At 32.8% G+C, this 14098-nt stretch overlaps 1 protein-coding gene across 1 annotated transcript; it reads right to left on the bottom strand.

Moving 5' to 3' along the window:
- Nucleotides 1–5517: 5517 nt before the first annotated feature.
- LOC145120348 (uncharacterized) lies at nt 5518–6658 on the bottom strand. The gene has a single exon (XM_079056175.1). It carries the CDS (start codon nt 6625–6627, stop codon nt 5704–5706), a length of 924 nt encoding a protein of 307 aa, XP_078912301.1. The 5' UTR covers nt 6628–6658; the 3' UTR covers nt 5518–5703.
- Nucleotides 6659–14098: the final 7440 nt, after the last annotated feature.

Here is a 14098-nt window from a genome sequence, read left to right as displayed (position 1 = left end):
TAATAATGTTACTTTCAACCATCAAAAAAGGTATGTATTTTATGAAATTCTTTAGTACTGTTCAATCTATGTTATATAACTGTGATACAAATATGACGTTACACCGCCTGGTGTTTCCGCCGCCGGCTGGGGGTGTGACACTCTCCATCAACGGGATGACCCATAAAACCATCTTCTAATCTCTTGGTACTTTGGAAGTGTACCTTGAACAATACAAACGTCGTGCTCTAGGGGTCACTAGATTGTACCATTACACCTTATGAGCTACCTTCTTACCCTTAGTGATTTTATCAATCCACTAACTCTCTTTACAAACGAGACAAATCTGCAATAACTTGTGTTCCTTCCATAAGAGAAAACAATCATGTTTTCATACATGTATTGACTGATACCCCAAACATATCTTCTTTCGTTTCTTTTTGGCTAGATAATATGAACGGGGAACCTTGTTGTCTTGTGGAAATGGTGAATGCAAAAACTCAAGGAGTTGATCAAATGAACTATTAGTATATTTTTTTGTTGACCTTGATAAGCATCAACTTTACCAAAAAAATCAAGGGAAGAAAACGTACAACCAGGATATAACTTGGTTTCGACTGCCTCTAACAACTATTCAAAATCATCATTGACACCGTTACCCCTATACTCAAGGTTCCTTCATAGAGGTTGGTATCATTATCTGTCGACTCCCACATAACATCATAGAAAACATCATACATCTCGTTACTTGGCGCTACGACATCTACAACCGGAGGAATTAAAGGTTCACCATGATATGTCCACATTTCCTATGACCGACTAAAACCATATATATGAACATGACGTCTCATTGCTTTCAGATCCATGAAGTAACGGTTATAATATTGCTCACACAAACATCTTGTTTCACCTTTAGTATGTAGGTGTCACATGGATCTCTCGACAAAAGATTCGAGTCCCAGTTGGAACTCAGGAGATTGACAATGTGGATTAGTAGTCCAGCTTTTATCAATAGACATGATGTAACTAAAACATAGTTTAGTATTTTGGGTTTACTCTAAGGGATACAAATATCAAGTTGAGTATTTATAAAGTCGATGATTCAAAAAGTATCCCCAACACGGGAACACGGGAACAAATTATCAGAAACGGATAGAGTATTCACATTGTATGCTTCTAAACCCACCTTTTGAATAAATTGTCTCATATGTGAACGTGTTTTACATGATTGTCTGTTCAAGAAAAATTCGGCAGCATTTCCCCTTAGCTCCCAAGTATACCCGAGAAGCAAAGAGAAAATGACAACTGAATCTTTCTTAAACAAACAATCATGGAATACATGCTCACATCCTAAATGAGATAAAGTATTCAAAAACCATTCCCAAAACGCGGACAGCTCGAAATTAACCTCCAAATCAATGTTAGGCGGGTATTTCTAGACTCATGATGATTACAAAGAAGACACACAAACGAATAGAATTTAGAAGAATTTTTTTTTGCCATTTATAGCATCTTACTTTTGTATATTATTTGTTATTTATGGCATATGATTTTGTTTTAAGTTTTCTACAATAGCATTGTACTTTAAATATTATATTGTTTATTCTATTTAAGCATTGTACTTTTCAATATTTTTTTTTATTTATAATATCATATTTTATCCTATTATAGCATTGTACTTTACAAGATTTTTATTATTTAATAACACTGTAGTTTAAATATTATATTGTTTTTTCTATTTGAACACTGTACTTTGGCATATATTTTTTAATTTATAGTATCATATTTTATCCTATTATAACATTGTATTTTACAATATTTTTGGAAAGTACAATGCCATAATATAAAAAAATGAAAAAAAAGTTTGTGTATTTGTATGTAATTTGTAAAGTACAAACTGTTTTTTTCCATTATAGCATTGTACTTTCCAAGTTGCATATAAATACACAAACCTTTTTTTTCATTTTTTTCCATTATATCATTATACTTTCCAAGTTGCATACAAATACACAAACTTTTTCTTTTCATTTTTTCCATTATAGCATTGTACTTTCCAAATTGCATAACTAATTTTTTTTTCATTTTTTCCATTATAGCATTGTACTTTCCAAAAAAGCCCTTGATACATATATACACACATTACGTACATAAATACTCACATTATACATACACATACACTTAAACATGCTTCCTACAAACATTTCATATTCAGTATAGCATCATACTTTTTTTCGATTTTTCCATTATTGCATCCTACTTCGATTCAATTTTTTCCATCATATATTCATTATACACACATTTTTTCCATACATCATCCACATTACAATATAGTCAAATACACTTAAACATACATCTTACACATATTACATATTCATTATAGCATCCTATTTTTTTTCATTTTATTCCATTATAGCATTGTACATTCTAAAAAAGCCCTTGATACATATATACACATATTACATATTCATTATAGCATCATACTTTTTTTTATACTTTTTTCCATTATAGCATCCTACTTTTTTTCATTTTTTCCAGACATATATACACACATTACATACCAATATATACACATTGCATACATTTATGTATTCTATTTCATATACTTATATCATACACATTACATACATACATAATGCATACAATATGAAGAACTATATTAGAATACTTCATGACATGGAATAGAACCTGTGGTGGAACGAAAAGAAATTTGTGGTGGTCTTGTGGGTGTGTTGTGGTGGTGATGTGGTGGCAAAAAAATCTGCTAGCTTTCGTGGTGGTGATGACAACCCGAAATTTGAGGTTAACAAAGCTTAATGCACAAAATCAAACACCTAAATCGTTACATAGTCAGTGGACAGAAAAAAAATTCGGAAAAAAATTCGAAGAATCACCCGTAAAATCTGCAAGCTGCGATGGGAAAAAAAACTTAGCAAAATCCGGCAGCTGTCGTCGGTGATGACGCTCTTGTCGTCGTTGGTGATAGAGGCTATGAAGGCTTGGTACAATTTCGGGTATCGATCGTCAACGATGAGAGTGAAAGAAGACATAATACAGAAAATGATGGAGGAAGAGTGGTATATCTACGACGACCTTTAGCGGCAATGGCTATTTACGGCGATGGGGAGGCTTTAGCGGCGACAATAGGGTTTTAGCAGCGACACCTTCACGAGGGAAAAAAAATATCGTATTTTTTTGGCGTATTAGCGGCGACGATGTCGCTGCCATTGACGTCGCCACTAATACAGTAAGCGATCTTCGATTACGGCCGTCCAATTAGGTCCAGATCAACGAATAGGGTTAGCCAATTTCTTTTGACGCGGATCGTGGTTTTCCACCTTTAGCGGCGACACATAAACCGCAAATTACGTGTCGTCGCTAAAAGTGTGTGTAGCTGCTAATGGCGTCTCCCCTATTGTCTTTATTTCTTGTAGTGTTTTATCTTTGATTTTTTGTAACTCTTGAATTGCTTGCAATGGTTTAGTTTGATATGAATTTGTAACACCGATCTAAACAGTTTAATAATGGTTTTTGGTGGATCTTATTTTTGTAAACCATTACTATTTGTAATGACATGTTTAAAAACCATAGCACTAAAAGTGTTAAGGAAATTTGGGTGTTATAAGTTAAACAAGTGGAATTTTGTTTTGGATTGACATAGATAGTGTGAGATTGAGCAATCAAGATTTCATATGGAGGGTTTCCAACAAATATGTTGGTCGAAGGTTTGCAAGGAAAAGAAGTATGTAGATGATATTGTTTATTGTTCGGATCATACATTATGATTTCCCATTTTGCTGGGAAGTGCAAGGATAAGAAAAATGAAAGGAAATTCCATTCTAAGAAAAAACAAAGTCTTAGAAGTTTTTGTTGCCATATTCGCCCTCCTATTGTTATATTGTAAGACTTTGATTTAATATCTAAATTGAATTTGTATATATACAAGAAAATGTGGAATTTAGAGAAAATATATGTTTTTTGGCAAACCATAGAAAGCGAGAGAAGTGATCCAAAAACAAGACATAATATTTTATTCCACTCATACCGGGTATAGATGATGTCCATATATCGAAATGGACATATATCAAAAATACTAGAAACGTGAGAACTTGAAGTGCTTAAAATAAGGCGAATATGTTTTTCAAGATCACAAGCTTGAGAATAAACATTAAGTTTGCCTTTATTACAAGAAATAAAATTATTTGATGCGTGAGACTTTATGACATTAATGTCGGGGATGACCAAGCCTTTAAGGTCATAAGGATACACTTGATGAAAGAAAAGCAACATAATTATGAATAGACGATGTGGCTAGATATAGCTCCGCGATATTATCACACCTAAGAAGAGTTTTGTAGGTTCAAAAGTCCTTTACAAAAAACCTACAAGCGTTAAAATGAATAGTATCATGGTTGCCTTTTGTTAATCAGTGGACAAAGATTAAGTTCTCAAGGATATTGATGTGACAAGGAGGTTATTAAGATGGAAAGGTTAATAGGGTGTGTTGATGTTGGTTTGAATTGCGTGAGTGACTGGAATTGGGGAACATTACCCACAAGGAGTAGATTAATGTTTTCTTTTAGAGCTAAAGGAAGTGAGATTAATACATGTATTCAAGGCTAGGTGAGAATTGGATTCAGAGTCCCTAAACCAGTCGACGTTTGGTTGATCATCAAAATGTGGAAACTACTCCCATTGTGGAGAAAAAAGGCATGGTAGCATCAAGTGCAATGAGTTGGTGTCGTTGTGAGGTAGGGTAACGAGACTGCAGGGAGCTGTGTTGAGTATACTTGGCTGTGAGGAGGTAAAATCTTGGTTGTTGCCACTGCTCTTGTGGTACCGCTGTTGCGAGACAGTGGCAGGTGAGTGAGGAGAATACCAGGACGACAATTCTGGTTATCCATATATAAGCCTTCCATGATAGGCCATATGGCAACCATGAAGGTATATGTGGGTTGTAAACCAGTTGGAGCATAAGGACCAATTTCCATTGGTACATTGAGTTTCAACTAACTTTCTACAAGCATCATAATTAAGTTGGTTGAGATCTAGAACAAAAAGAACATAAGCTTTTATGTTAGTGATGTCATAAGATTTGTTGTTGGAGGCAGTGATATTGGCCATGAGAGAAATATCGAGAGGTAGGGAGGTGATCGACGACAGTAGAGCACTGGTTGCCGATGAGAGCAATATGACACTGGTGGTGGTGGTCTAGGTTTAACTTGATAGGAAGAAGAAAGGGAGGTGTGAAGGGTTCTCTTATACCATATAATTTTGGATATTTTTTATACGTTACTTTGCATTGTTTTAGTGATTAAATACAATTTATAGTTAAATGGGCTAATCTATTCGTGTTATCGACAGATAGATAAAGTATGGGCCAATACAAATAATGTACAACATGCCTAATTCAATAGTCTAATTAAAAATTTTGAATATCATTATGAAGTTGAATGTTAAATAATGCATTGAAATTTATAATAAAGAAATTGAAGTTCACAGTTTTCATTATTACGAAGCATAAAACAAAAATAAAGGATGTAAAATAACAAATTTATTTATTTATATTTTTATTATCAAACATAGAGAAAGAAGCAACTATTTATTGAATACATAAATCAAATACAAGTCGTAAAACTTTCAACCCTTTTGTCCTGCCGGATTATTATTTCTCTTGGAGTTTCAGAATATAAACTTATTACTATCCTTAAAGATGGCGATCACTCCTTAATGGTGAGGAGGGGGTGGTGAACTGTAGATGTAATGCGGGGGTGGGTACTTTTTCACTGGGGGTGGAGGAGGTGGTGGGGACTTGTACATGTAAGGTTTCCTAGGTGGAGGAGGTGGCGGGGACTTGTAAACCGGTGGTGGTGGGGATTTGTACACAGGTGGAGGTGGTGGTGGAGATTTGTAAACTGGTGTTGGTGGTGGTGGAGATTTGTGGACAGGAGTTGGTGGTGGTGGTGACTTGTATACATATGGTTTCTTTGGTGGTGGTGGAGGAGGAGACTTGTAAACCGGAGGAGGTGGCGGTGGTGACTTATACATGTAATGTTTTTTTGGTGGTGGTGGAGACTTGTGAACCGGAGGTGGTGGTGGTGACTTGTAAACGGGTGTAGTTGGAGGTGATGACTTGTGAACGGGTGGTGGTGGTGACTTGTAAACATAATGAGGTGGAGGTGGTGACTTGTAAACAGGCGGTGGTGGTGATTTGTGAACCGGTGGTGGTGGTGACTTGTAAACAGGTGGTGGTGGTGATTTGTGCACTCGTGGTGGTGGTGACTTGTATACTGGCGGTGGTGGAGACTTGTGAACGGGTACGGGTGGTGGAGGTGACTTGTATACATATGGTTTCTTTGGAGGTGGTGGTGACTTGTAAACGGGTGGTGGTGGTGACTTATGCACCGGTGGTGGTGGTGACTTATATACTGGTGGTGGTGGTGACTTATACACCGGTGGTGGTGGTGGTGACTTGTAAACATAATGATGCTTAGGTGGTGGTGGTGGTGGCGATTTCTTTGGTGGAGGTGGTGGTGGAGATGAGTAAGGGTAGGCTGCCGTGGCCGATGAAGGCAAGCTTAAAGAAATCATAACTATCGCAAGCGAGATTAAAAGGGTGGTCATTGAAGACATCTTCCTTTTTGTTCCCATTTCTACTAACAGAAGTGGGATCTGAGTTATGAATTTGAGACACCCTCTGATCCTTTATATAGATGAAATATCTTCATTTTCTAATTAAATTTAAAATAGTTATAGTAATTTAATAAAAAAAATCATTTTTTTTCAACGTGATTCTACCAACTATAATAAATTAAATTTTCTACAATGTAAACTATAAGACAATATGAGCCATCCACACATGAACACTTCAACATTTGAGTTATTGCCTATTGGATTATTCTTTCATTTAATATATGTATAATATATATTAAATAATTTTAATTATTCAGGTCAAAATTAAACTGATTACAAAGTTATGGTAATAAATTTAATAATTAATTTTTTTTTATAGAATTAGTACCTCTATTAAATCCGAATAGTAGAGAATGATATAACCTTAAGCACTTTCGGACTCCCTCATAGTATTGAAACTGTTTTCCTCGGACTGAATGATACCAAATTTTATAACTCTAATACTCTATAGGTCAAAGTATATTAATCTGTGTACGTAAGTTAGCTAGGCCTAGAATATGATAACTTAATGATACGAACACCTTTAGCCAACGTCGTACAAGATTTGTCGAGAAGAAAGACAAGAGGTAGAACCAATAATTGATCACGTGACCAATCAAGAATTATATATAGAGGTAGGTAAATATTTATAACGTAGTACAATTTGATTGGTTGAAAATAACTGACATAATGGGTTCTAGTTCATTGACGAGATGAGGTGAGTAAAATTGAATCGGTCACGAAAAGTAAGTTGCAATCATTTTGTCTCAATTTTTTTATGAATATTTGATGTATCTAATTTTTATATTAACAATAGAATGAGTACATATTATTTTGAATTTGTCTCTGTTTATATTTTATCTTTGGGTTCAAATCCCTGCTGTTGGGAGCTTTGTTCCGTCGCATTGCGGGTTGAGGATTTGGCATTATACACGGTTGGAGGAATCCGTGATTCCTCTCAACGGCTTCAAACTTCTTTTGTAATGTAAATTTTCTATTATTAAATACTTTTATCTACCAATTTAAATTCATATATTTCTTTCTTTCAATTCCATTCCATTCTCCTTTAGTTTTTTTTTTTTTTCAATTTCATTCCATTTTATTATATTCTCTTTACATTCCATTTTAAAATTTGAAAATGGATGTTATTGTTGGATTAATGTGTCTAAGATCATAACTAAATTTGTATAAATCTACAAATGGAAGCAAAGTCATTTTGGGTTGCCCTCAGAACTAGTAATTTACTAGATTGACTTTTGGAGATAGAGGTTGATTTATTGATTTATTATATGATTAATAAACAGAAATAAATAATTTGTTAATATATTATGATATTAATATATTAATTAGAAATAGTATTATTTAATTAGTAATTAATCAAAATTTAATTGGCATTAATTTTGGGATTAATTAATAGTGTAGAGACTTAAGTTGTAATTGCTTAATAGTTAAACAAGAGAGGTTTTAGAACCTTCCATGGGTCATGAACGGTTTTGGGGAGTTTTTTAAGGGTTTTAGATTAATCTTTAAAGATAATTAAGGAGTTGGAAAATTACCAAATTTGAAATAATAATATTATATTCAAATTAGAGTTTTCAAGGCTCCTTATATCAGTTATAAATAGAGCTCCTTGGTTCCTCATTTTCGTCCATCACTTCTACCAAAGGAATAGCCGAAATTCCAACTCCCACTCCTATCTCTTCAACTGTTCTAATTGCTAGGGTTTGAGTACAAATCATTAGAGGCATTGGATTTCTGGTGCTTTTTTCCAAGACATTTGAAGAAATAAATTGCTTTGATTATTTGTTATAATAATCAAAAGGTATGTAAACCCTAATCCCTTGATAATTTTGATTATAATAAGGCCTCCTTAGGGTTCTTGATGTTCATAGAACATTGTTATTAATAGAGAAAACATAGATCCAAATAGGTTGTATATGAACTTAAGGGTTAAAATATTTCGCCTCATGCTTTGTGTTATAGCCTATAAAACCTATCAATGGTATCAAAGCGATAGTTTTTATTTGATTCAGTATATTAATGAATAGATCAAAATTAAGGTTTATAGAAATTAAACCCTAAAGGCCATGGAATTTTGCAAATGGCTAGGGTTTTTAAAACCCTAGCATCCACCCTTATTTTCGAAAATACATAGGGTTCCCTTAGGGCTTTGTAGTTTTCTTAATGGGTCCTACTAGAGACACACCAACCTACCATGCTCATAGACAATTAGACCCATCTTTTAGGTCATTATTACCATATCATTTAGCATAATTATTTTTACTTCTTTTGATATTACTTTATTATAACTTAATCATTTCACTCTTTTAAATATTTAATTATTATTTTATTTACTAATTTTATTATTATTATCATTGACTTCTAAACTTATTTATTTATAAAATAAGACAAATAAGAAAATAATAATAGTATTTCTTTCATTAGATATTAATATAAATAATATTATAGAAAAATATATCCCGAACAACAAAGTTTGTCATTTGTGTAAAGTTTTTGAAATACAAAAGTTTATGACTGTTTTGATTTTTTTTTCGCTAAAACCTTAATCCGTTTAACGTGCCGAATTGCCGAATCATATATATATATATATATATATATATATATATATATATATATATATATATATATATATATATATATATATATATATATATATATATATATATATATATATATATATATATATATCATTCTTAAAAAAACAAATAAATATATAATCCCAAAAAATCTTAGTATATTTTTTATAACATCAACCCATCAATAATTCTAAAAAGTTCACATTGGTAAATTATGAAAGATGAGATATTCATTTTCAAAAACCATTATCCATTTTGTATTTTTTTTAAATCATTATGACTAGGAAAGTATCCCCGCGGGGGTCGGATTTCATTTCAAACTTATTTTTAAGTATAATATTGTAACACAAACAATTAAAACTATAATGCTATAAAAACCAAATAAATAAAATTTTGTTGCTATTGTTTCTTAAATTCCATAATTTAACACATATAGGGAAATCTGTGCACCTGACATATCAATTTCGTGATATATCATCATTATGAATAGACCTTTAAACATTATGGATATGCATGTTTAGTTGGTTTGGATCAAACTCCTACCGATCCAAATAGTAAAAACCTTAATGCACCAAATTGAACAAAAAAACTCAACAATCAATTTACCTAATTGTATTCGCATATCAGACATTTAACAAAGGGAAATGAAATGGAATTCCATAATTTGTCAACCTTTGTATCAAGCTGAAAAATAACTGAAATTTGTGCTCATTATGACCTAATAACAAAAAATAAATAAATAATTATCCTGTTTTATGAATAAAGAACATGAAATTGTGAAAATCCAAATAAGAGTTACCCCAAACAAAGCATGCTTACCTACAAGATCAACGGCCCGTAGGATCCCTCTGTTTATAAGAAAGAAAGGAAAAACATTAAGCAAATCAATAATTTTTTATTGACTTTGTGTTGTTTGTTTACTAAAATATTTGAATTTATTAATCATAAATAACTAAGCAACTAAATTCATTTTGTAATACTTAAATCTTTATAACTAGGAAAGTATAATATTGTAACACAAAGAATTAAAAGTATGATGCTATAAAAAACCAAATAAATAAAAATTTGTTGCTATTGTTGCCTAAATTCCATAATGTAACACACATATGGAAATCTATGCACCTGACATATCAGTTTCGTGATTTGTCATCATTATGAATAGACTTTTTTTTGCACATTATAGATATGCAGGTTTAGTTGGTTTAAATCAAACTCCTACCCAATCCAAACTATAAAAAACTCAAGGCACCAAATTGAACAAAAAAGAACTCAACAGTCAATTTACCTAATTGTATTGACATAATAGACATTTAACAAAGGTAAATGAAATGGAATTCCATAATTTCTCAATATTTGTATCAAGATGAAAAATAACCAAAATTCTTGCTCATTATGACCTAATAAGAAAAAATAAATAAATAATCAGCATGTTTTATGAATAAAGAACATGAAATTGTGAAAATACAAATAAAAGTTCCCCCAAACAAAGCATGTTTGCCTACAAGATCAACGGCCAGTAAGATCCCTCTGTTTATAAGAAAGAAAGGAAAAACATTAAGCAAATCAATAATTTTTTATTGACTTTGTATCGTTTGTTTACTAAAATATTTAAATTTATTAATCATAAATAACTAAACAACTTAATTCATTTTGTAATGTTTAAATGAATCAAATTCAAATCGATTTATTTTAATTTTGATCATTTATGGTGAAATACAGAAAAGCACTTGTAGTCTTGTACTTTCACCATTTTAGCAATATAGCTACCTAACTATTATTATAATAATCATTAAAAAAATAATAGTAAACAAATAAGGATTTTGACATTCCTTATGGGAAACGTGGTTTCTATAGGAGTGAGGATGGGTCATGTATGTATGTCAAGGCTAGTGGGAGTATAGTGACTTTCCTAATATTATATGTTGATGACATACTTCTTATGGGAAACGACATTCCGACCTTGCAATAAGTGAAAACTTGGCTTGGAAACTGTTTCGCCATCGAGGACCTAGGGGAAGCGACCTATATTATTGGAATAAGGATTTTGAGGGATAGAGAGAAACGAATTATTAGCTTTAGTCAGAGTACATACTTGGATAAAATACTAAAATGTTTGGCATGGAAAATTCAAAGAAAGGGGATTTACCCATCCATCATACTATTAAGTTGAGTAAGACTCAAACTTCGGTGTTGATGAGTAAGACTCAATCTTCGGCTATGGCTTCGATCATGTATGATATGGCATGTACTCACCCTAATATGTCTTATGCTTTGAGCATGGTTATTCGATTTTAGGGCAATCCTGGCAGAGCTCATTAGACTGCAATTAAGAATATTCTAAGTATCTATGAATGATGAAGGACATGGTTCTAGTCCTTGGTGGTAGTGTACGTTGAGAGTAAGTGGATATAGTGACGCCGGTTTTCAGACAGATTGAGAAAACTTTTGTTCTCAGTCAGGATGGGTGTTTGTGTTATATGGTGATGCAGTGACTTGGAAAAGTTCCAAGTATACAGTGGTTGATTCTACTTGTAAATCAGAGTACATCGCAGCAAGTGAGGCATCGAATGAGGTGGCTTGGTTGAAGAACTTCATCGGCGATCTCAGAGTAGTCCCCACCATTCAAGAGCCATTGAAACTTTTATGTGATAACGAAGGGGCGGTTTCTTTGACAAAAGAACTAAAGCGTCATGGTAGATCCAAGTATATCGACATAAAATACCATTATATTAGACATAGGGTTGAAGAAGGTAATCTCCTGGTGAAGCGAGTATCATCAGAAGACAATCCTGCAGATCCTTTCACGAAGGCTCTGAGTAGGGTTAAACACAACCAGCATGCTAGGAGCATTAGCTTAAGAGACGATATTAGTATTAGTAGTTGGTTGAAAATTTTGAAACATTGTAACAAAATAAATTAAATTGATTTTGGTGATTAAATAATAGAGAATTACTTATGTGTATTGTACTACCTTTTTCAATTATTTATTATTGTGTTTCACTTTGCATTTTTTACTTCCTAAATGATTTGATATTCGGAATTCCATAGTTGCTCATACATTTGGAAGTAAGTAGTGAATTAAGATTGTCCTGAATAGATTGCAGATTGTTTATGGAGATTTGACATTGCAATGGGTTGCTACAATATTCATGATTACTTAGGAAATGGAGATTTTGAGTATTGGATAAAATCACACTTAAAGAATTACTTCATGGATTATATCACAAGTAATTCTAAGATGCTAATATTTTTTTTTCTTCAAGCGGAGATATATAATTTAACAATTGTGAAAATTGTTACCGATCATTAAATCGCAAAAACTAACAAACATCATGTATAATAGAGTTAATATGTCATATTTATCAAACTATGATAAATATACAAAATTTCGTATTAAAATATATAAGAAAAATCAGCCAAAACGCCCAACGAGCTAAAATTTTGTGCGCCAAAACATATATATATATATATATATATATATATATATATATATATATATATATATATATATATATATATATATATATATATATAGAAAGTACACATCGACAAGATCCCAGAAATATAAAATTTATAAACATCCAATCTTGTAAGAGTAAGTTTTGAATTTTATAAAATATAAAAGTCAGCCGCACACAAAAAGTTACAATGTCAAAAACCTAAAAGCGGATGGTTGAATTTTAGCTAAAGTCACCAAAAGGACAATCGTAGTACTCGTCGAGATAAGAATTTTAAGAAAAAAGATGACAAAAACGAACTCCGTGTGAGAGAGATATGATTTACTCAATATCATTAAATCGTATAAAATAACGGCAAAAAATAAAGTCAGAATTAACGAATGCAACCTAAAGGACAGTTGTAGTACTTGCTGTCACACCTAGTTTCCAGAACGAGTTAGTTTAGGGCTTCAATGAGTTAAAGGCATGATTTTTGGGTAAAACCAGGCGTCACGACGTGTCCGTAGAGAGGTCACGACATAACAAGTGATTAAACGAAAATATTGATTTAACTAAGCTCACGACGTGAGACATAAGTGCTCACGATGTGAGATGCGTTGTAGCCCAAGCCCATGACATTTTAGGGTTTTCTTTGTATTTAAACCCCATAAACTTCATTTTAGGGTTCCTTAAAAGCCTCCTTCATCCTCAAACATAGAAAAACCCTAACCATAGCCTCTCCTTGTGATTTTTGAGCATTTGATGGTATTTTGGTGGCTTGAAGAAGAAAGGAACACCTTTGGAGCATAGATATAGCTTGGAAACTTCATTTGCACTTCTAGCAACATCTTTGGACCTTTGTGAGTAACCAATGTTCAAGCTTTATGATTCTTTGTTGCTAGATCTAAGGTTTTATGCATGATTATCCATGGTTAAATGAGTTAGAGTGTTTGGACTCCATAAAGTTAGTAACTTTATAGGTCCTTAGAATCCCTTGGTGATTATATTTGGTGGATCTAAATTTTGGGTGATGTTAGTTCTCACGATGTGAGGCTATGCATGTCATGTCATGAGGAATGAAGAATGTAACTACTCTGTCCTTTAGTGCCGCACGACGTGACCAATAGAGTGTCACGTTGTAAGGGGCAGTTGAGTGTTCACTTTTGTTGACCGTTGACAATTTACTTTTTGACCAGTTAGACTTTAGGTCAAACTTGAAGGATATGGGCGGTTGATAAACATTCTTCCATGTTTTGGTGTGAGAGGGCTCATGGGAGCAAGTAGTGCAAAAAGAGGAGTGTGTCTCAATGTTTATGGGTTCTTCGATGCAGGTGAATTTTACTCACTATACCCGTGGGTCAAAGGCACCAATGCCGACCCAATAGTTTTTGTTATTATTTGGTTGAGGTATGCCCT

This window comes from Lactuca virosa, chromosome 6, assembly GCF_052849685.1.
Source record: "Lactuca virosa cultivar CGN04683 chromosome 6, Lactuca_virosa_CGN04683_v6, whole genome shotgun sequence".
In the NCBI taxonomy this organism is placed as follows: domain Eukaryota; kingdom Viridiplantae; phylum Streptophyta; class Magnoliopsida; order Asterales; family Asteraceae; genus Lactuca; species Lactuca virosa.
This window is presented reverse-complemented; position numbering and strand designations above follow the sequence as displayed.